Genomic DNA, 24235 nt, shown 5'->3' with positions numbered 1-24235 from the left:
ATTGCACAAAGTACAAGTACTAAGTAAACATATTTAGCTGCCATTATGCAAAAAACCCTGCCTTCCCCAAACATCAACCTTCCCAGAAAAGGATGTAAAAGTAGAGGTGATTATTACCCCCCATTATTATTTCTAAATATAAACTTTTGGTGCAGAAAGACACACCTACAGTAAATATGTCACATATGATTTAGTATGATAACCATTTGACTAACCAAACATTCCTACATGGCACAAAGTCATTTTTGAGTCACTGCTCTGACTGTGAGCAGCTCACCTGCAGGGCCGGCCTCTTGATGGTGTCCAGCAGCAGTCTGGCCCGGGTGGCCACAGCTGGGTTGACGTCCTCCACAGAGGCCAGGAAGCAGCAGAAAGCGTGGGCCAAGGAATACTTCAGCAAGTGGTTTTTTGTCACTGCACCGATGTCCAGGAACCGACACAGCACTGCTACCTTCTCCACTGGGTGAAAGAGAACATCGTCAACACAGACGTAATTAGCAACATATAATTAACAGAACCAGCTATGAGGTCACTGATGAAGATAAGTATGAATTACTTAGCTAATATTTCTGTCATCATATTTGTCTTCACATTATGTGTGGACTTATCAATTAATCAATATGAGTTTTGTTTGTTAAAGAGAAATTATGTAATATATATATATATATAATATATTTAAATTACATAATATTTTATGTATCTCTGTTATGTAAGTCTTACTGGTCATATACTTTAAGTATCTTTAATGTAATTCCCAAAAGTTATTGGTGTCACATCCCACATCCCCTGTGTGTGGAATAAAATAGGAATGCATTTAGTGATTTCAAAAAAGAAGATCATTCCAGTGGCTTTATTTATCATGTCTCAGATTAAAATCTAAAAATAGACACTTTATTCTAAAATCCATAAACTCTCACCCACTCTGGGTGATGGATAGCACCCAATGTTGGCCACTAGGTGTCAGTGTGGAAGGTAAGAGACATTTCAGAGCAGCTCACATTGCCTGTTGGACATTTAAGGTTTAAATCCTATTTTTATTTTATTTATTATTTACTAATAAAAGGGTCAAATAAAATTATTAGAACAGGTGATCATTATTTCCACTTATCATTGTGATTCATAATTTTAGTAGGTGGAAAGACTGAATAACTGAATTTATTTGATCATTTTCTAAGGTATTTATATACACAACAGCTTAATAACTTTTCACCTTTTGAGACATATTTACTGTACATATTGTCAGTTCTATTGTTCCTGTTTCCTTCTAGTCATACGGACTAGACCTGCCCTCTGCCTCTGTCTCAAGGTCATACAGCTCCTCTCTGCCAATCACAAGGCGAGAAAACCCTTATTATTCCCACAGTTCCTCTTTGCCAGCTGTTTGAGCCACACGGTAACCATGACAACAGAAATGGGAGATGAGGGCAGGCAGTGCTTTAGGTAGCATATTATATAAGCAGACTGGGGGTCTTCCTCCAACGGTTCATTCATACATTCATACACAACCACAATCAATTAACTCACAATGCCATCAAAGCTAAAAATATTCACTGAGGCTGGCACATGATGTTGTGCACTGTATATAATCATTTTGAGAAGCAATGACACAATTTATGTCATTTTACACCACAATCTCTCACCTGCTTCGAATCGTATTTTCCAGTCTTTGCTGTTGAAGTTTGTGTTGATGAGATTCCAGAAGATGTCCGCCCCATGCGACAGAGAGAGGGCGTGGAGAAGCTGAGGCACAGCCAGGGAGGCCAGCTGGCAGAACTCTGACTTCAACATAGACCACAGACTGAAACACAAAAACCAAGTTAGACACACACACACATACAATTCTGTCAAGGAGTTGATTAAATAAAATTTTAACCTCGGGATGAGCATCTTTTCCTGGATGTAGGCCAGAAACTGGGGGTGATCCTTGCGGGCAAGGTACAAACACTCTCCATGGAGACACAGGATCTTCAGGCAGTTCAACATGTTGAACAAGATGTCAGGCTCCTCAAACTTGGACATTTCCTGAATACAGAGTAGATGACTGAGTGTAAATCACAGAAAACATTCTTGAATGCCTCTGGTCTGTCTTAATATTCAGTTATTCAGAACCAGCACCTGAAGAATGGTGTATATGAGCTTCAAAGACACAGGGAGCTGCTGGTAGCAGAACTTTGTATCAGAGTTATTCTTCATGGCTGGAAGGAAGAAGGGCGTATTGTTAGAAACAGCTCAAAGTGTATTTAATTCATACCACTCTCACATCTGTACAGGAAATGTGTCCCTGGAATTAGTAGCCAGTTAGCTTAACTTAGCACAAAAACTAGAAACAGGGAGGGAACAGCCAGTTTTGGCAACCTCACAGTGACAACAAGAAGTTACCCTGCCTGGCCAAGAAATCAGGTACATAAACTCATTGTAAAACAGTGAATTCTTTTTTTTACTTAGGTTTTTTAATCAAAACAAGATATAAGGTGTTTATTAGTGAGATTTAGATTTATGTTAAGCAAAGCTAAGCAATTAAATTAGTTTTGCCTGATAAATTTAATGATTTTTATGAAGAATGCTGTGTACAGAACTGATACACACATGCATTATCAGGAGAATGGTTAATGGGGTTGTCAGTGTTTGTGCCACTTGGATTGTCTCCTTCTTCACTCCCATTCTCCGTCCCGAGGGAGAAATCTGGCTGAGACAAGAGCAAGGTTTCCTCCAAACTGTCCGTAGGTTCCTGCAGAGGAAATCAATCACTGTTAAAACATCTTCTTTACATGTTTCATATATTCATCAATATGTCAGCATGATTTTGATTTTATTTGTAAGTAACAAAAGCAGGGACCGAGATGACATGATATATAAACATGTTATATATATATATATATATATATATATAACACATATTTATACTTTATGTCATCTACAACAACATTAGCTCAGGCACACAGTAGTATTGTTGTGTATTGCTTTATGGAATTCATTGCTAAGCTTTACCTGCTTGATGCACAAGGTTCATTTATATTTGGTGCATAAACATTCATGCTGTGTGTCTCACCACAAGGCGAATCTCTTCCCGGGGGGTCAGCCTCTCCAGGAGCTCACAGCCCAGCTGGTAGCACAGGATGCTGGATTGGCACAGGCTGCACTCCAGGGCCTTCTCATCCTTCTGGCAGGTGTGTGAGCCCCCCCACGGGGCCTGGAAGACGTTGTTGATGATGCCCACGATATCCTTCCCCAGGCTGCTGTCTAGACCCAGCATCACACCGTCATCCTGAAGCTCCATCTGGGACAGCGTTGGAGACGACCGTAAAAACAGGGGAACAAAAAGTGGAGCACGACGCACAAATCTCAAGATCCCACCTGTGTGCATTGTTGTTGTCATTGCACTGTGTGTCATTCCTCTCCATATGGATGAGCAAGAGTAACTGTCATTTAACTGTGTTGCATATTGTTTAAAAAATGCACTTCAGTGTACATTCTTGGAATTTGTTTAGTAATAAAGCAATGACAGGATTCGTATTAAGCTGTTATTGCTATTATGATGCTATTATTACATACATACAATTATTATTACCACTGAGTAAAATGAAATAGGGACCTTTTGTCCCTTTAGGAATATGATTATTATTATTTTAGCCCTGTTTTATCAGGAAGGTGTCGTCACCTGCTTTAGGATGAGGTCGAACATGAGGATGAAGCAGCCGAGATTCATGTCATCATCGTCACAGTCCAGATCCAGAGCGCAGTGCCCGGTGGCGTGACCCAAGTTTTTAAAGGGGCTGCAGCGCAGGGGGCTACGGAACGGGCTCCTAAAGGGGCTGGGGAATGGACTGAGGGTGTTATGCTGCCCACGACGTCCTGGATCTGACACCACACTCACCTACGAGCAAAGAGCATGTCACCGTGTAAAGTGAAATATATGTGTTTCACTTCAAACTCAAACCGTTTATGCCTCTGACCGTCTTTTAATCTCCAGCGCTCCCCTGTTACTGCCAGTTATAATGACACATGAGTACAGAGTTGCCTGGCTATAAATTTCAATGATAAATCTACAGCACAGTCAAGTTCAATTAAGCCCTTTAAGGAAGCTATATTTAGACATTGGCAGTTACCATGGCAACATAAAGTCCCAATGAATGGTAGAAAACAGCAGAAAAGAAGAGCAGAAATGTGTATATCTAAATCCTATACAGAAATCTGACAGATTGCAAAATGTATTTTAAAAAAGCTCCAAAAGATGCAATAAAATCTATTTAGTAGAGTGAAATGAGTTTTGAGATATACTGTAAGCACAGTATACTATATCACTGATTTGACAACTAAAGTTAAATGAAAAGAAATGCAAACAAGCATCATATCTTTAAAACATTTTTTGGGTGATGCCTTGGCTTTGCGGCCTCCCTTACCCTGCGAGCCCCAGTGTTGCCAGACAGATCTGAGGCGCGTGCTTTCCTCTGATTGGCCAGCTCCTTCAAAGAGTTCACTCCATCAGAGAACATCCCGATCAGCAGCTGAAGAGGCACCACAATGTCCAGCTCTGACAGCACCTAGGTCCAATCAAGACACCCAAACGTTTAAAGGGTCCATTCACATTAATCCCTTTTCTACATACAACGTAGACAGACTCACAGTCTTCCAATGGTAAAAAGTCTCCCATCTTCCCAGTATAATTGTGGTGAATGGATGGTGATGGTTTGTGCTGCTCAAAGCGTAAAGAAGTAATATTACATAAACTCAACAACAATGTGACTTTCCAGAAACAAATTCCAAGTTACTCAGGATGATGCACGTGAAAAAGTAGTGAAAACTGCAGGTTTTTTCTACATTATAAGAAATTGTGGGTGAACTGACAGTTATAACAGTAAACAGAATAGCAGAGGTGCACCAAGTCCAAACTGGGCATCATTTCTCTGTCTGAATTAAATGTGACCTATTTCATGAGGGTAAATGAATGCAATCTCTTGATCATAGTTGTGAGAGAAAACTTGAAATTGATCCATGTATACAGGGCAGCAAGCTGTGAGTGCATATGGGATGAAAGGCAAAATCCCTCCCATCTCTCACAGTCTCATCCTGTGACCCAGATCCATATTCAGCAGGGCCCCTGCCCAGACTCTCACACTCTATGACAACCTGTTCAATTCACACTCACTGTGGACAGAACCGCAGGATGTGAACTGGACACAAGACAGCGTGTGTGTGTGTGTGTGTGTGTGTGTCTGCTTACATGCAGCCACAGAAGAGCCTGCTCTTGCACAGACGCTGGGTAGCCAGAGAATCTACAGCTGATGAAGCCAAACATTTCTTCCATGGAGAAGGGCAGAGGGCACAGCTCAATATCAAACATCTTACTGTAAGCAGAAGGCAGAAAAGAATATTATGTTCAGTGTAGATTCTGCGATTTTTCTTCTTTAGCTAGTTTCATGAATGCATATATTTTCCAGAATAAGTGGAAGACACAACAGCAGTGTGGTAAAATGAACTGCAAGTGAGTAAGACTTTTAAGGTATACATAATAGCAGCAGACATTATTAATCTTAAGTGGGTAGGCAAGTCCAAAGAATTGTGCTGTGATTAGCTGATTAGAGTTAGGTATGGTTAAAGGAATAGTTCAGCAATTTGCTTTCTTACCAAGAGTTAGATGAGGAAATCGATACCACTTCAAGTATGAAGCTGGAGTCAAGAGGCAATTAGCTTAGCTTAACATAAAGACTGTAAGCGAGGGAAACAGCTAGCCTGGTCCTAACATCTCACCAAGTAAAATGATGCAGTTAGTAGAAAAGCAGAATGTAAAAAACGTTAAGTTCTAGTTTTACGGGGAAGTACGGGCTGTAACGAGCAGCCTGGTGCAACGGTTTCCTGGAATCTCCACAACTTCTTGTTTTTACATTTCAGTTTGTTCACAGGTTAACCAAACAAGACAGAATTTGTCAATTACTAACCTAGCTGTTCCCACCTGCTTCCAGTTGTAATGCTAAGCTAAGCTAATCACCACCTGGTTCTAGCACACGGACATCAGCGTGGTATTAAACCAACTCTCAGCAAACTACCACATTTGCTTTTCACTGATGGTTAAAAGTTATTAATGCTGATGTTGATAAGGCCCTTAGTCCAGAACGCATTCTTTAGTCTAAGATTTTTCTGCATTATAGACCATTGAGGCTGAAATATTTGACATAAAACCATTCAGTAGTAGCAGTATGACTGCTGTATCTCAGTAGTTACTATTATTGGAAAAGAGCCTTTGTTCACTGATTCTGTGGAGTCACAAAAATCTGTCATTTATCTTTAATGTTCAGACTACTAAAAATACATACCTGCTATGTGAGAATATGCTGTCATGTTAGAAATTATTATTATTTATTACAGGAATAAAAACTGCAATATGTTTTTTATTGGATGTACCTGAGCACTTCTCTGAACTCTTTGAGCTGGTGGTCGGGGACCTCAGTGCGGATGGCCTCCAGCCACTCAGGCATAAAACACTCCCACAGTGGTTGACTGATGACATTGTAAGGTATCAGACACAGGATCCGGTTCAGGCCCTCCTTCAGCTGGGTCACTGTGCTACATGACTTGTCCCAGTAACCTCCCACCTGGGGAAAAGTGTGCACAGACTGGGTTAGATCAAACACAGCCATGAGAGTTGAGATGGTGACCTGCCCTCCATAACTTTAATAAACCACAGCTCTCAGTGACATGCTGATTTAATTATATTCTTCATTTATAGTTGTTGCACAGTGCAACATGTTTAAATGTTAGGGGGAGCTATAACTGAGATAAAAAGGAGCTGGGATGTGCACTGGCTGGATATTTGGAGTTATAATATTTATGTTGGTTATCTGGTTTTATTGTAAGATTAGCTGACCTGGGTCTTGGCCTTACCCTTGCAAATTCAACAGGCTTGGGCAGCAGACACATGACCATGACATCAAATCGCACTTCACACACTGTCTTTAGCCACTTGGTGACAAACTGAGGCTTTAGCTTCTCCACCAGGCTTCCAACCTCATCATCCATCATGTAGGCGGTGGAGTGAAACCACTGGAAGACCATGCTCACCAGCCGAGCCAGACTCTCTGTGGGCGTGTTCTCATTGGGCGTGCACAGGCTCACCTGCAGATGTGAGCAAAGGTAAGAGAAGCAAGCTAATCAGTCAGGTAACCATAAATTTCAGCAGGGTGGTGATAAGAGGCCATGCACTGTACACATGCTTATCTCTCACAACTCCTTGTTATTGACAGACGCAGGAAAAGCCTGTGATTACCTACCAGGAACCAGATGCCAAACTGACTGAGGAGCCGCTGGTCGTGCTGGTCGTCCTCCTTGTTATCAAACTCGATGTTGTCCAGAGAGTGGTGGGAGGCGGACAGGCCCATCTGACGACGCCTGTTCAGCTCAAACTCACGCTGTTCTGCATGTATTTCTGCCTCCTTGAGAAGGCTTGATGGATATAGAGAGAGATGAGCGGGATAGCAGAGGATTCACAGAGGCGGAGACGAGACAAGAGAGACATATTAACCAAGAAATATCAGACCTGACATGGCATATGCATTGATAAACAAATCTCACACAGCATTGTTGTCTTTATAATCTTGTAAAAACATGTTTCGCAGCATTACAGGCATATGCGTTGTAACTGTGGCTGTGATATGTCAGTGCAAACACTGTGAATGTACCTTATCACAGCTTCCACAGTGCACACTAGTTCCTCTGCTCCGCACTCCCGGGTGTTGATGGGAGGGGGCGAGGTCTGGTACAGATGGGTCTCCGCCGCAGCCCCCACCTCGCTGCTGTGGTGGTTGACATGGCAACGCTTGCAATAGCGGACAGGCCGGTTGCCATGGCGCCCACAGCAGCCAGCCGAGAAGCAGGTGACCACAGCCCTCCTAACATGAGAGCTACAGTTCTGCAAAGCCAAGAAACAGGGGAAAGAAGGAGGAAGAGAGGGAGGAGGAGGAGGAGGAGGAGGATGAGGAGGAGGAGGGATTAGTTTATTTCTATTCTGGGCAGTAGGCAACAAAATAAAAACATGTTGCAATCACAGCAAATCAGCCAATAATGCCTTATGACAAGCCTCTAAAAATAAACATTTTTCCAGGCCTCAAAAGCTGCTCGGACAATGAATATTGCCCTTCCTAATATGCATTTGTTTAGAGATGTTGATCTTTCTACATCTGCAGTAATAGAAAAGTCTTTATGTGTCCCCACGGTGTCTCAGGTTTCTAAAAATAAAAAGCATGGCACAAGAGAACCATCCTAATCTGATCAGCCTCTAATCTTGTGCCATTAGAGGGACGCAGTGCTCCCTATCAAATTAACATATCTGTCCTCTGATGTTGAGTTCTGTCATTCGCCCATCCGGCTTTCAACAACAAAAAAACTACCCTGATGTTACTGATGTTGTTGTCATGTCATATGTTCTATCTTGGGTATAAGGGTATATTTATAAGTAGCTATTCTCAGATGAAGAGTAATGTCTCAGTTAATGATGACAGAGCTGGTGTAAATCCAGGTGGGAGTTTAAAGGGCTTTCTGAAATGAGTGTGACAAAGCCTGATCAGAAGGGGAGGCTGTGGATTATAAACTGCTGGACAAACCAGGACGGAGGCCAGCTGTTTCCCCCGACAATACCGGGCTGCTCAGTATACCTGAGATCACCTCACACTCAGTTTTCCCAGCGTCTCCCTGGAAACCAGCAGGGAGCACTTGCCCTCGGCAGTGCGTTAAACAACAATGGACAAACACCGCGCCCCAGCAGCTTCATTTGAAATGATTTGGCCTTTATTGAGCCGCTCTAGTAATTGAAGAAAACATTTCAGGTTCATAAATAAATGACCTTGCTATGGATCATAGGTAAAAATGGAAATGAAATATCAGGTTCACTTTGTTTCTGTTTTCAGTGATAAAAACATTTAATGTGTCCTAGTTGATTTGTGTTTTGTATTTGTAGGACATCATTATGTATCATTAAGATGCAGTGAAGGTAATCAGTAATAAAATTTAACTGCAGAGGTTTACAGTGTTCATTATGACATCATGCTAATGAATATGAGTAAATGAGAGAGTAGACAGTGACAATAATGTCCATGTTGCCGTACAAATCTTACCTTCTTTTGACAAATGGCAGATATCTCTGCTGCAAAGACAAATGAATACAAATGTTCATTTTGCAGACAACAAAAGTAGCATTTTATAATTAGTCGTATGGTTCACTGAAAAATAACTTTATAGACGGCATATAGCAGCTTTTATATGTGTAATACAATTCAAACAAGAAAAAAAGAAAAAATATTAATTTATAATGTAATAGAAAGACTGCCTAAATATACCTATCATATTATTGATCTTAAACCTGCATCCTAGATATATACTGAATATATTCCATGGAAATCCAATTTACTGTAGCCTTGAATCATTGTCTGTGGGGAACAAGACAGGCTGAAAGAAACAGCTTTTTGTTGTGTGAACGCTCACCTTGGGGCAGGAGTACATCAACAAGCCATTCAGCGTGGTCTCTGAAAAGGTCAAAGAAATGTCTAAACAATGCTTAATTTATAGGTACACTGCTCCTCAGAGCCTTTATACAATTCACCTAGCGTACACACAGCAGTTCCAACTTTCTAAGAGAGCTGCAACACAAAACATGTTCCCTCAATATCAAAGACAATACAAAACTGCAGCGCCGTGCAATTATTTAACGTTCTAACACTGGAGAAAAGAGAAACAAGTGGCTGTGTGGTTTTGTGATGATGATCTCATTATCAGCGCGAGGGAATTATGTAACCATGGCGATGTATTTCCCCTGGGTCAAAGTGAGGAATAATGAGGCAGGCAGTAGGTGATGCATGTTTGGAATGGCATCTTATTGAAGGAGGGGGAGGATCCGGGGGATGGGAAAAAGAGGTGAAACCAATGCATACCCTGCTATCCTCTGGCTGCACTCCTCGCATATATAAAGAGGAGGGGGCTTGTCTCCCAGGGCAACAGAAAGAGTAGGATCTATACACATCTGCAAAGTAAGACAGGTAGTGTTAAAATATGGATGTGGCATAAGTTGAACACACTGATGCTTTGATGTTTTATTTTCATGCAAGAAGGAAAGAATTTCTGCTTATTTAGGGACTGTACAAAAGTGTTGGGGTGTGTAGGAGGGATTACTTTGTAGCCTTTTTTTCAGGTCTGCAAGCATCTGCTCTCTCATTCAATTCTGGACCAATTCAAAACTTCTTGCATAATAATAAAATCAAGGAAGAATTGTGAAAAAATACTACAAACCACTAAAGATCCTTGCCTACTAACTAACCTAGCCCCCCCCCCTATTTCTGAACCCCTTCATACACTACAATTACTGCGGCTAACATTTTACATTTACGTTTTACATTTTCTATGTCCCTCTCTCACAGTACTCTTTAATGGTAGTATATCCTGATCTTGCCCAAGAAATCATGAGGCACCTATACCTGTCTCCCCACGCCTCTGTGTGGATGGCTGCGTGCATATGCTGCACTTTGTTCTCTAGCAACCTGTGCCTGGCCCTGTGCTAAACCTCAGTGCTCATGGCCTCAGTGTTCAGATGGTGCACTTTAATTTACTGTGCTCACTTGGTGCCACCCTACCCTCAAGGGCTGCGTGGGGTCACCGCTTCCAATTAAGCCCCCCTCCCTTCCTACCCCCTCCCTGCTCCTGGTAATTGAAATCCAGCCCCTGTCCGTGCCCCTGTTCCTACTCTATTTGTCAGTTTTGAGCACAGTTGAGTAAAGGCAGGCAGAGCTGATAAAGCAGAGCAGCAGCAGCAGCAGAAACTGGTATAAAGTAGCAGAAGCTGATATCATTACCCCATTCCCACAGCTGCCTGGGCATGCACTGATTTATTTACTGAGGGGTTCACAAAAGCAAACATGCCGACACGCTCAGTTGAACTCGGCAAGGCAATCTGGCACATGCCCCATGCATTCCAAATGAAATTCTTGAGGGGAGCAGCTTTTGGATACAGAGAGAACTGCTAATCTATACTCTTACAGTACCAAGGCATTGTAGACATAAAGGGAAGATAAATGTGGGATCTTTTTTATGCACCTAAAAACCATTAATATACCAGTGATGTAAGGGTTGATGTTGAAGACTTTTTCAATATATATTCAAATATATATTTTTAAGACTGAAGTCACCTTGACAGCAGGTTTATTGATGGCATTGTGGCACTCGATATGTTGACAATGGATGGGGTTCCAGGCTGAACCAGGAAATTGAAAAAAGATGAGTTTGGCAGTAGGGGGGGACAGCAGGAGAAAAATAGGGGATAGGTTAGACCTTTAGACATTTCAAGGACGGATCAAGCAGCAGATGTGACAGTAAGAGAGTCTGACCTGTGTACTGCAGCCCCCTGTATTCACTGATGGCTCCTGGTGGCTTCAGGTTGGGCCAGTAATGAAACAGCATCTGCACAGCTGGAGGCTTTACTTGGGACGGGCCGTAGGATATAACATAAAGAAGGTCCTGCACACAGTATAAACATCAACAGTAATTACAGAGTACAATGATATTTGAACACGTTTGCATACTAATTAATGGAAGTTTTCATTCCAACATACCTAATATGCATTTTGTAAAGATTAAATGTTGGCTGATGTTCAGTATTTTTTAAAACACTGACACCCTACATACTGTTTACTTTTACATTTGAAGGAATAGGCAGACATTTCTGGAAATATGCTTATTTGCTTATTTTTAAAAAATGGATTCCTCTCTTATGTCGCTAAATACAATATAATATAAGTTAGCACCAGTTGACCGTTAGCATAGCTTGGCATGAAAATTTGGAGTAAGGGGAAACATCTAGACATGTAAAGACAACTTGTCTTTACATGTTTACAGTTTTATGGGTTGTTATGCACTGATTTTTACATTTCAGTTTTAATATGGATTAAACCAAACAAGATATAACATGTTAAGTAGTGAGCTTTAGCTGGTAGCTGGTCTTTTATGTTAAGCTAAGCTAATTGACTGTAACTTAACATTTAGCACACAAATAGTGGTTTGTGGTTTTGACCTTCTCTTTCAACAAGAAAGCTAATAAATATATTATCGCAAAAGCCAAACAATTTAAAAAAGGATTAAGAGAGCAATGCAGTATTGTGTCAAGAGTTTTTACTTTTAGGCCAGATAATGTTCAGAAGTAGGATATCTAAATCAAGAGCCAAAATGTTCCAGAAATAAGACCTCATTCAAAATCCCACTGACATGTGTTGGTGCACTAATAACTAAAAATATATCCTTGGAACAGAGCCTTTCTCAGCTGTACGTAGCTTGGTTCATGTGTTTACATAGTTTTTTTTACTACCACTTATCATTGTTTATTCAATGTTTTTAAGGAGCTCCTTTAATTAGTTACAATGAAATAAGTTTACATGCTGCCATCCTTGTAGTTTTTTCATTGGAGCTGTAATTTTTTTCAGTGCTCACAATTTCTAATAGAAACTGCTGTAGTGGTTACCGATTTGTCTTAGAATAGGCCTATGGAAAGTAAACCCCAGGAATAAGCTTCATTTTTCAAAAAGACTGATTAAAGAAATGCTTAATGAGAGAATGCATTGGGTAAAAGAAGCATGTAGAACAAAAGCTAGCCCAGATGTGACGTCATGACTGCGGCTCGCTCTTTGGAATTAACCTTTTCCTTCTTATGATTTCTTATGCTTTACACAAATGACTTCAAAACTTAATTTTATGTTTTGAGAGAAGAAGTACCTTCCACACTTCCTGTTTGTGCTTCATAAGACACTCCAACAATTGACAGTGATATACTAGAAAGAAGTAGAGAAAAGAGGCATTATTACACAACATTACAGCGTGGGTTATATTTTGATGCATGCTTGGAATGCAGCCCGTACGATGGTTTACCTGGATTTGAAGTGTACTGCATTGCAATCATGAGCATAGAGGAGGCAGAGAGATTAACATAGGCCGGGACTCCCCCCTCCCTCCGAGTGGAGCCCACTAAAGACGAGCACAGAACAGAAAGAGAAAGAATGATGACTACCTAAAAGATCCTTTTCTCTCTGTTTAAGGTAGTAGCATTGGCTTATGTAATTCAGACTGTGTTAGGGTGAATGTCACTAAGACTTTATGGCATAATATTTAGTTTAATTTCATTAATCACCAATTATCTCACCATAAAAGTACATTTCCACTATGACAGGAAGTGAAATAGTTGTCTAAATTATCTTATGATAGGTCATACTTACATATAGCCATGGGGAGGAAAGAGGTGCTCAGGTACTCAATGATGTCTTTGTGGAGGAAAGGGGGGAATGTGGCTAAAGTGGAGATCATAGTATAGGGCAATGTGCTGAGAATATCATCACTGAGAAAGGGCAGGAGGCAAGTTGTTGTGTAAAATATGGACTGTCCCAGATCTGATGAGAAAGGGAAAAACGCAAAAAAAAAAAAGACAAAGAGATACACAGACACTCATTCAATGAACAGTACATACAGTATTCACATACTGTATGCAGCCACATATGTCAGAAATACATGAAATTTCACTCATTTAATAGCATAACAGTGAAAAAAAGAGAACATCTGGAACATGAGGTTCCACTGAGGGCAGTGAGCTTTCTTTAAAAGCCACTGAAGGTAATTTTGCCCTCAGGAAAAGTAGAGCATTCTAGTCAAGGAGATGGGGTTTTCATGCTTTAGAGCTTTTTTAAAAGTGGTAAAATATTCATGAAAAACAAGAGCACTGACTGTGATGCAGCCTTGAGCCCATGAAAAACAATGTGGAAAGTCATTCTCAAATGTATTGTAAATGTTTTTAAGAAAAAGAACATTACATTTGCCTATATGTGTTTTCCAGTTAACTTATATACCTTCACATGACAACGTAAGTAAAACATTTCTCCCACTTTACATAACAAACATGCAGTCAGTTATGATACAGAGAAGAGAAGGCCTATGTCTGGTGTATCCAATGGCTTATGAACGATTAAGTTGACAGGATCCAGCGTGCTCCCAATCACCCCATGCATCCCTCAAGATCCTCAGCAGGACTTCTCTCCTCCAGTTACAAAAGAGGCCAAAAAAGCAGCAGTGGCTTCATGCAGAGGCCAGACGGCTCGGGGATGATGATGACAAACAGTGGTGCACTGGGCCTTGACTCACCATGCTGACCGTGCTGCAGCAGGGGCACCAGGTCAAGCAGGGTCACGAGGGTCACATAGAGGCCCTGATAGTCCAGAGAGGGGTACTCTGAGAGCTGAGCGTCCCGACTCTGCTGCCCCTGCCCCCCGCGGTCTGACGGGGCATCGCGCAGAACGCTGTAAAGGAGGGAGCGAGTAACTGTAGGGTTGATGGAACTGACTTGTGGTCTTAGAGATGGGGTGAGTGGGAATGGCACAGGAAAAAGACACATGGTCATGGGCACGGCCAAATTGGAAGCTTCCTGGTTCTCCTTCCTGCCTGTGCGGGACAGAATGCTGCTCCGGGCGGAGGGAGGGGAGGGAGGGTAGGGGAAGGGAACAAGGGAAAAAAAGAGACAACAAAGACACAAAAAAACAGCACATTACATTGAAATGGCACTACAGAGACAGCGTAAATAGAAAAAAACAAACCCAGATAAACCCCACATAGGATGCAGTGTATCACTATTTGACTGTATCACTGAAGGCATGGGCAATTTTTCCCTGCTTTGTCTGTTCAGAGTGACTTTAATTCAATTTATCTCGTTTTGTCTATCTTTGCACTTGGAAAACAAAAAAAACATGAGCACAAACTGCAATGATCACTGCATCTCATGCGTATCTGGTGACAAGGAGCAAAAATATAAAAAATGGCATGTTTTCAGTGGCAACCCCATACTTCTCCAAAAAGGCACAGTGCAAATGACTGTCCCTCGATGGCTGCCATCTTCCAATCAGCAAGGTCAGAGGCTACCATGCGAAAAAGGCCAATGAGCCGTGGAATTTAAAAAAGAAAATGAAATTTCCTTGTCTTTAGTGGGGCTGGCAAGGATGGGAGTGACACCAAATTGGTTCGGGAAAATACAGAGGTGACACTTTTGAAACATGCTTCAGCCAGTAATAAACATGTGTGTGAGGTTAGATCAAGTGCTCCTAGGTCACAGCACATGTTTATTGCACCAGAGAAATAATGTCCGTATGCATACGTTATGATACTGTATCAGTATCATCAGGAGAAATAATGAGATCCAACAGGCATATGGATTCAGGTTTCTAAAATAAATGTAACAACTAATCTACGGTAGAGGAGAAACTATAATGACAAAGGAATAGGTTGTATCAGGGGGAGATGACTGGTAGCATTATGTTTGTGAGCTAATGCGGGATGGACAATTGTGTTTGCTGTCCCTCGGGGAAGGTGGTGGACATATTCAATTTTAAGAGAGGAAAAACAAAAGGAAAAAACTAGTTGGGTTGAGTGTGGAGCGTCTAGGGTGGAGGAGGGGGAAGGGGGGGCCAGAGAGCATTGCTCTTTTTACTGCACATTATCAAAGAGCTAAGCTGTTCTATCAGGCAAATGATTGGGATTTATCATGAGAGCCCAGATTATAAATGCTGATGTATTGTTTTTTTTTTTTTTTCGAAAGGTCACTCAAAAGTGGAGTTACAGCATTCTCGGCAAGTGAGAAAGGGGATTTCATTAAGATTTTTTAACAAAACATTAGATGCATAATGTTGAGCCTGTAGCTTAACAGTTTATACTGTCAACAGCAGAATGTAACATTTTCTCACTTATCCCCTCAAAGTTATACTCTGTAAGATTTGAGTCAGTGTAGATTCGTTCATAAAAGCTGCGTTATTATACAGCATACACTCAAATGGGACTAACTCGCAACAACAGACTGTATCTCAGAGTATGACTTTTTCACTGCCCATTTCTCATATAGAAAACATCATTACTTTGAACAATGAACATAGACATAAACAGACACACTCACACGCATACATTGAACATATACACGCAAAGACACACACATATGTGCATACATACATACGTACAAACGACACAAAAAGTTACAAACATATACGACACATAAAACACATGTAGAAATGCACTGATACAGACACATGACATACATTGACTGTCAAACCCTGCGCTGTCAATACAAAATAACTGACTATGTGTGTAGCAGTAATTCAAAGCACAATCACACTTCCTAAGTTAGCAGATTCTCAGGTGTGTGAGGTTAGAAACAAGACTGTGCCACATCTAAAATGATGTCTAAACAATGGTGCTATATGATTTCTGCTCCCTACAGTCATTCTTATGAGTGACACAGTTTGGCATGAAGTCAGAGCGGCACACTGATGCAGAAAGCTCAGACTGACTCGGAGAAATATGACAAAGCTATGCCTCATCTTAAAGGAGGCATATATAATTGTCAGTTAATAGAAAAATTTAACCCTTCTTTATTATATGATCTATGTCTGACCTGTGCTGAACCTAAAATCGGTGTATGAATCAGCAACCACCTCCTTTGGCCATTCTAGTGTTTCTTTCCAGGAACATGACACATGTCTGCTTCATTTTTCAAGGCTCACTACTCCCACTTTCTCTATCCCTTTCATTTTCTGTTTTTCTTCACCCTTCTTAAGGCTTCATAAGGCACAGGTATATGGATAATCCTGGAGTCCCTGCTGAGGAAACCAGGCCCCTCTAAAGGCAGGGGGGATTTATTTGCTCTGCATATCTGAGGTTAAGAGGCTCTGCTCCGGGAAAATATCACGCAACTGTTAAAAGTGGCATCGCAGCGAGTGATTCCTTAGCACTCAAATGACACTGCCCCTCGGAGACAAAATTGTCACTTGAGTTTACACAGACTCCCACAGTTGCGGCCCCTGTCATGCTCTGTCTGTGCCAAAGACATGAGAGGCCATGTTTCAAACACTGCTGGTGCTGGACAGCCCTTCAGCAAAGTATCCAGGATACTCTGTGAGCATCACTCGGCAGAGGAATAATCCTTATGGGGCTGAGGCATAAAGTGTAGAATTGAGGCCAGCTGCCAATCTCAAATAGATTGCACCCTAAGCTGATAATAATAATAATAAAAGTGGGACATACAAGCCTCCAGTAATCCCACTCTTTTTGTAAATTAGCTAATAAGTTAAGACAGCACTAGTATTTTCTGTGAATCCAGGGGGCTTTAAGACTAGACCGTATGATATACAGAAATATCCTATCACTGCAGTGTATTTTGATATGGAAAGGAGAAAAAAAATGGGAAAAGCCACATCATGGCAAAATGGCCGCCTACTTGACCTGTATTGGAGGAGGAAATAACAAGCTGTTCCTTCCACAGGCTTTCACAACACTCGGGGGAGCAGGCTGACCCTGCAACTGCAGAGCCGGAGGTGCTGCCCTCTTCGCTGGCTCCACTGGGAAGGACACAACAGTCCACCCCAGGGAAGTGTTCATCTAGCAGCCGGCCACCAAATCAATAAACAACACTGAGCCGTCTATATCTACTGCTGCTTAAACACATACACCATACAGTCTCTGTCTTCCTGTATCTCTCAAAACACGGCGAGTCAGTAGAGGGAGCTGGCCACTTCTCTAACTTCCTTTTGACATACTAAATTCATATTAGTCCTCTAATGGTGTGTCATTGTCATCCCTTTCAGAGAGTGTGTCAGGACAAGCTACTGTAAGTTATCTGTCTAAATATCAAACATTCTGCAGTCTGTTACTTCACCTGTTGGCTCCAGAGCAGGTTACTTACCTGAGCAGGGTTTGGGAAAAGTATTTCAGTGTGTTTGCAATGTCTGTTCCGGAGGGCACAGGGTAAATATTGTGTTGCACACGGTTGTGATACTCTTGCAAGTATCGTATCTTAGAGGCAACTAGACAAAATAAAAAGAGCAGAGTAACAAGGAAAATCAACACTAGTGAGACTATCATGGAGAGTATAAAAAATATTCATCTGAGCACAAAGACATGCATGAAGCTGTGTTTCTGTTGAGGTCTTCTGGCTAACATTAAGACAGCGGGCAGCATGTAACACGGATGCTCCAATTATCAATGTGTTGTGTGTTCCCATGGCTCTCTGGCCTTCACCAGGTGACCTTTTTTGGTATAGCAGCGAGGTCACAGGAAGCCCTAGAGGAGGCAGTGAACTATTGCTTACAGAAACAAGCTTGTGTACAAAAGGTTGCCAGTTCAAGTCCCAAGACAAGCCGGGAAAATGTGGTCAGGGGTGAACATGAGAGAGAGCTTACTCATCCCTTAACAGATGATACTGAGGGACATTTCCCGCAGTGACCCCCCCTCTGCTGCTTACTATGTTTAAGGTCACTCCTTTAGGTATGAATGTGTTATTGGATTTTTTTTTTTTTTTGCCTTGTTGAATACAAATTAAAAGAAGTTGGAGTTGACCCATTTTCTGTGACTTTGGGCAGCAGTGTTTAGCTTCTTCCCTGACCTGTAAATGACAAACCCCAAAATAAAAATAACAGCTGCGGGCTTTGTGTGCAGAGCATATGTGGTCAAAGCCTGTGCTGCCATACCTACAGACAGTAGCACACATGCTTCTCTCTTCTTGAATTTAAATATCCTGAGTGACAAACTATTAGATCTTTTAAACATTTTAATGCCTTAATGCAAAAGATGAAAAAATGTAGATGACGGCTGCTTATCTGTTGTTTAACAGTAGAAGTTCATCTATTTCTGGTATCAGCCTGATCAATTCCTCCATATATTGACTATTAAACAAAATCAGCAACACACAACTTTTAGCCAATTGAGATTAAAGTCCCAAACAGCAAGTTTGACCCCATATTTTCTGTCTATTACATACTGAAAGCGAGCAATATCTGATTCAAAGTGTACAGAGACCATTCATTAATATGGAAGAGAATCTGAACACAGAGGCTGTTTTTTTTTTTTTTTACACCTGTTCAAAAGCAATCGGAGGAAATGAACAACAGCCTTCAGAACGATGTGATCAATCCACATTATTGATCAATCTGGTGCCACCATATTTGTTCAGTAAAGAATCTGTCAGGTCGACCTTGAATCCAGCAGCACACCTCGCTTTTTTCCGCACGCACCTCATCCAACCACGTCAATCAAAAATAAAAAAAAATGATAACAAGACGACTGTGCGATCCAGCCACATAAACTGTCCCCCCCCCCCCCCCCCCCTTAACACGCCGATACATACACAGATATGTATATAAATATTGTATACAGGGGGGGCTTCCTGTGTGCTCTGAGCCCTCCAGCCATCCTCTGCAGTGAGAGGACGTGTTGCAACCTGCCATGGCAACCGCGGTTTCATCACCAAGGACAGCTCCCCTCATACGATTTCTTGGTTCAAACAAAAAATCACATTTCCAGTGTCCAAAACCTCCCATGACCAAGACAGGAAAAAAACACACACACACAAACATAGCCGTACTTACACTGCTCTGCCTTCGTAGACATTTCGCAGACACTTGGGGAGACACAAAACCCAGGCTGTCAATTGTTTTAGTGTTTTTTTTTCCTCCCCGGCGTTGTGTTTCCCTCAGTCGTGAAAAGTGAATATACCCCCCTCGCAGCCCAGGCTCGGCTTGATTGTACCACTCTGCGCGATGGATTTATGCGCTGGTTTTTTTTTTAAGCGGTGCTGCGGTCGTTTTCGTGAGCTTTTAGCGGAATTGAAATGCAAGATCCATTTTGGGGAGTCGGTTTTTAATTTTTAAGAGTTTGATTTTCTGATGGCGGAGAGGATTTGTTGGTATAAATCTGCCACAGCATACCTTTCCAAATGGACTGATCCGGCTTTGACAAATTGTCATTCAAGAATTCCAACAACCCCTATCAGTCCACTTTGAAGAAGTGATCATAGGAGGCAAATAACGACCGGTTACTTATCAATATCCCTGCGCATTTGTGTATATGTGCCGCATATAAAAGGCTAAACATGCAACAGATGGTTGTCACATTGTTGTAATCATAAACATGACGTGTCCTGGGGGGAAATTATATATTGTCCTTCTTTTGTTTTCATATTTTAGGAAATTTTGATTTTTCCTTTTGTTTGTTGTTGTCAATACTCCCTAATTCTGGTAACATAGCGAGGTGATATTAATCCAGATTATTACTTGAAGTAATTGCCATATGGGGAAATTATCTTTATGTCACTTTTTTAAATCTATAAATGTACTTAAGTCAGCCACTTGTGATAAATGGAGCATATTTTTTTTAAATTCTGTATCCTTTACTGGGAGCAAACTGCAACTGGAAGATAAACAGACTTCCGGGTCTGAAGTACTGACAGACCCCTCCCATTATAGTTTGTGCCAAGAACTGTTGGACTGTATCTTATCTCCAGCTGATTGGGAGAAACATCCTGTCACTGCAGTCAGACCCTGGAATGACCCATGTGCTTGTTACTACTGTTTATGCTGCTCTTCAAAGTGTGATCACGCAAATATTATGCATTTTACAAACATTAGAAATAAAACATACCACAGCAGATATCATGTCAGAGTCTTTATACATTTTATCATCAAGTTGCACTTCCCTTTATAACATTTTACACATTGGAAAGATCTACACTCAATGACAGTGTATGGAAGTCTTCCTGAATGCAGAGTTCTTGCAGAAGTCCAAGTCAAGGAGGTGGTCTCTGCCGGTACTCTGGGATGTGATGTAAAATCCATCCAGCCGGGCCCAAGAGAGTCCCAGCAAACACACATAAGGCAAAGACAGATTGCTGTAAGACAATCCATGAGAACATAAACATTAATACTTGTTTAATAGACATTATGTTCTTTGGAATGAAACAACTTTATGAAGGATTTATTGCACACAGTGTATCATAGCTCCCAAACCTCTCCTGTCATCAGCTACAGCTTGGATGCAGAGGATCGAACACCTGTTACTACAACAGAGGGGTCCCAATCTCAGTGACTCATCATCATTTATATCTATTGAGCATGATATTCCCCCTGTCCCTCTGCACTTTGGTATTTCTAACCTGAGCCAGGCTTTGCAAAAGCCTCTGTGAATGTCCCTGAGGACAGATCAGCAGATTTATAGTGGCATAAACACCGACCGCTATGTTGCAGTTCCATCATGGGATCCCTTTACAGAGGCCGGAGCTTCACACTCACTTATGGATAAGAAATGAATAAAACATCTCTCCCACTCTGCAGGCTGAAGAACACAGTTCGCTTGAATTCATCGCATTAGGGGCAATACAGTGAAGTATCACAGATACTGACTTCCCAAGACTGACTTTGCTGCACAGTTATGCCAACATGGTCTTCATAATTGCAATAGTTTAGCACCCAGTTAGCACAGGTTAAAAACATAACTAGTCCCTGTTGTTGTCGTACATTCTGATACAGCCAAACAGCCTAAGATGTTCATTCAACTTCTATAAAAACAACGAGTTACAAAGATATTGAGTCCTACCACTGTCCTGATCCTTTCCTTTGGTGGCTTGCTGTAGATGGTTGACCTGTGAGTTTGCTGAATGGCTTTCATCAACCTGGACTGGGTCAGTGTGGGTCTCCTAAGGGCAGAGAACATCTTTCGGCTCACACTGTCACTCTCTTCTACTGTACGGAAATGCTTCTGTGGAAATGTCTCCTCATATCCTGTGAGATACTTACAGATAGTCACTACTTTCATCTAATTCCCATCACGGTTCCTGGGAGGAGTTACTTCCATGGGCCAAAGACAATCATGTAAACATACTGACCAGTTCTCACAGGATAAGAAATCTGGCCTCGTCTGTGAGACTGCAGGTTAAAATGAACTGAATAGAAAAAACTCTTGTGACAAAATAGTGATTCTACATTATAATAAAGTCTCAATTGCAGTTGTATTGTAAGCTGAAGTATTACCTAAGTTATTAACAACCCATCCCTCATATCATGAAGAAACAAGTAAAATCTGTCAAGACTGCAGATTCTAACTATTCAACAAATGTGATGTGTCCTTAAACTGACTTAAACTGAGTCCATATCTGGCATATTTATTTATCTTAAAAATATCAGATTTGAATAAACTCAAGTCAGATTTGTGAAAATAAAGATGAATATAAAAACGTTTATATAATATTTTCTTTATTGCTGGAAGAAAAAATGCCAAAGTTGTAAGCTGAATTGTTCTGGAAATAAACAATGTCATGCATTCCTTATAAATAATTGTTTGTATTGTATTTTTTTTAAAGTTATCACCAAACCTGAACACTAGTCCTTTATCATCTTATTATCTACAATAACACCCCTTAATATAAACATAGGGTCACTCAGTTCTCTTAATTAATGACATATATTTCCCATACTTTGCCAAATTTGGGGAGAGGCTGCTTGAATAAACCGAAGTACTTAAGCTACTTAATTATTGATGTAAGAGCAGATGAGCATAAACAACATTTAAGGCTTGTCATCACACTTTAATGTTATTATGACTCAGGGGCTTTTCAGTGTCTAAGAGGCTTTGTAAATTTATAAAATCCAGGTATTGTGTTTATAACAAATCTGCAAAAACCTTAGATTAAGATTAAAAATAAAAGCTATAATGTACAGTATGTGCCAAAAAGGTTTTGGCCTGCATTAGATGTGTTGTGTCGCCCTCAACAGGTGGCCAAAAGAACTTCAATCAGACAAAGAGCAACCAAACTTTTAGCCCTGAAGGATTTACAAAGATAATAGGCTAACTTTTGAAATAATGACTTCTGTTACAATTGATCGTGTAGCTTCAGCGAGAAACTCTCATATTACATTTCAAATAACTATTATACCAATTCAAACAGTGGGTAGCGGGGCCCCTCAGCTGCATATAACCTACATGCATCCATTACATGATGGATTCAACACACATTTTAATACATTTTAAATTCGTGGTATCGCCTACATCATAGTAAAGTCATGTAAATACACTTCTTTAGAGGTAAAAGTTGATGAATAATAAGAAATAGGATGTTTTATTGGGGAATGATGCGTATTTCTATTAGCTCTCGACTGTACGGACTCCCGCTCTTTATATAGCCCTTTACAAAATTACTGACACTTCAATCAAAGGGAAAACCCACACAGGAAGGCAATAAGATGTGTTGAGATGTACGTAACTCACTTTATCCCCACTGTCACAATCAGACCGCTAGAGGTCGCTCGCAAACATGTTATTGCACAGGCTGCTCGGAGTACTGACGGGCCTCTTGACCAGTCGGCGTAAAGCATTGAACCTGTCAAGCTCACCAAAACACAGGAAACACGATTATTGTCGCTTTCAAACTAAAGACGCTACAGAGCTGCAGGACCTGCTTACCGTGTCTAATGACGGGTATTTCCACGATTTCCCAACAGATGTTTGTTGAGATGAATTAAGTTAGAATACCGAACATGTGATTGGACCAGCTTTTATCGGATATATCGTTGTGCAAATGCAAAATTGTAAAATTCCGAGGTTTTATTGTGAAAGTCAGAACCGGAAGCGCCGTTTGTTACTCTCGCTAGCTTGAGACGGTTTGCGTTGGGATAGGCCATAACAACCACCCAACAAGGCGTTGTGCTACTATGGGGAAATACCGAACCGAACCGAGGATAAAAACGGTTTGGGTTTAGTTTGTTAGTCGAGGTAAATGCGGCAAATTCGCCGGAAAGTCGACGCAAGTGGCGATTATTGTTAAATTACGGATCAAATGTGGACGTTGACGTCGAGCCGTGCGTAATGAGCAGAGTTGGAAAAAGAAGGTGTTGAGCTGCATTTTTTCTCTCTCTCCCTCTGCCAGGGACAACTTGGGTCGGAGTACTGCTCGAACTACGAGGCGACACGAAGGGAAAAAATGATGCCCACGAAGCTCTCCACTTCCCGGTAAATGTGTTTGTGAAACGCTCGCTTTTTCAACACTTGCATCGCATCCTGCTCGAAGTAAAAATCGCTGTTTCCGATGGAGGTAAAGTCAAAGCGACACAGCGGAGATAGCTTACCCTAGCCTCTTAGGATATGCTACTAATTACAGGGCTGTGCTGAATGTGACTCCTCTCGCTGGGCTGTGGGGAAATATTCGGACGCTACTTCCCATTTTTTAATCAGCCGAGACAAACAACCTAACTTGGTTTATGCTCTTACAGACACTTTTAAACGCAGGGCTTCCGCTGAGCAGCGACAGCCCACCAGCAGCCCAAAGAGCAACAATAGCTCCGCGTTAACGTAAGGCTAACAAAGCCATCGCCAAAATCATTGATTTCTGTATGCACGGGGTTGTGGGGTGATGAACGCTTAT

At 41.3% G+C, this 24235-nt stretch overlaps 2 protein-coding genes and 1 long non-coding RNA gene across 4 annotated transcripts in view; 1 reads left to right on the top strand and 2 right to left on the bottom strand.

The window, feature by feature from the left end:
• LOC118337443 (protein unc-79 homolog) overlaps positions 1 to 19546 on the bottom strand; it is a 32709-nt gene extending 13163 nt beyond the window's left edge. Inside the window, exons 1-24 of one of the 2 annotated variants that reach the window (XM_035674485.1) lie at positions 19413 to 19546; positions 17732 to 17852; positions 14155 to 14468; positions 13239 to 13409; positions 12895 to 12990; positions 12742 to 12797; positions 11364 to 11493; positions 11166 to 11230; positions 9918 to 10006; positions 9472 to 9512; positions 9105 to 9133; positions 7674 to 7903; positions 7266 to 7437; positions 6880 to 7110; positions 6400 to 6590; positions 5222 to 5345; positions 4401 to 4541; positions 3659 to 3874; positions 3050 to 3277; positions 2587 to 2728; positions 2116 to 2195; positions 1874 to 2022; positions 1641 to 1798; positions 278 to 459 (exon numbers count right to left, since the gene is read on the bottom strand). In XM_035674485.1, coding sequence (XP_035530378.1) covers positions 278 to 459; positions 1641 to 1798; positions 1874 to 2022; positions 2116 to 2195; positions 2587 to 2728; positions 3050 to 3277; positions 3659 to 3874; positions 4401 to 4541; positions 5222 to 5345; positions 6400 to 6590; positions 6880 to 7110; positions 7266 to 7437; positions 7674 to 7903; positions 9105 to 9133; positions 9472 to 9512; positions 9918 to 10006; positions 11166 to 11230; positions 11364 to 11493; positions 12742 to 12797; positions 12895 to 12990; positions 13239 to 13409; positions 14155 to 14468; positions 17732 to 17852; positions 19413 to 19434 — 3378 coding nt within the window. In that variant the 5' untranslated portion in view covers positions 19435 to 19546. Of the gene's footprint in view, positions 1 to 277; positions 460 to 1640; positions 1799 to 1873; positions 2023 to 2115; positions 2196 to 2586; positions 2729 to 3049; positions 3278 to 3658; positions 3875 to 4400; positions 4542 to 5221; positions 5346 to 6399; positions 6591 to 6879; positions 7111 to 7265; positions 7438 to 7673; positions 7904 to 9104; positions 9134 to 9471; positions 9513 to 9917; positions 10007 to 11165; positions 11231 to 11363; positions 11494 to 12741; positions 12798 to 12894; positions 12991 to 13238; positions 14469 to 17731; positions 17853 to 19412 lie in introns of those variants that run through there. The other variant, XM_035674486.1, reaches the window with a different exon arrangement.
• Positions 19547 to 20474: 928 nt separating this feature from the next.
• On the bottom strand, positions 20475 to 21624 carry LOC118337442. Its single transcript, XR_004797153.1, has 2 exons — positions 21415 to 21624; positions 20475 to 20710 (listed from the first exon to the last, which is right to left on the bottom strand). It is a non-coding gene; the product is annotated as an uncharacterized LOC118337442 (long non-coding RNA).
• A 1836-nt stretch (positions 21625 to 23460) lies between these two features.
• The window catches only part of btbd7 (BTB (POZ) domain containing 7), a 20198-nt gene continuing 19423 nt past the window's right edge, over positions 23461 to 24235 (top strand). Inside the window, exon 1 of the mRNA XM_035674483.1 lies at positions 23461 to 23823. The gene's annotated coding sequence lies outside the window, so the exon portion shown is untranslated. The remainder of the gene's footprint in view (positions 23824 to 24235) is intronic.

Source organism: Morone saxatilis, unplaced genomic scaffold, assembly GCF_004916995.1.
Source record: "Morone saxatilis isolate NCDOM2014 unplaced genomic scaffold, NCSU_SB_2.0 Contig3, whole genome shotgun sequence".
Lineage (NCBI taxonomy): Eukaryota > Metazoa > Chordata > Actinopteri > Moronidae > Morone > Morone saxatilis.
Note: the sequence above shows the minus strand (reverse complement) of the source record. Positions and strands in the feature narration are given on the sequence as shown.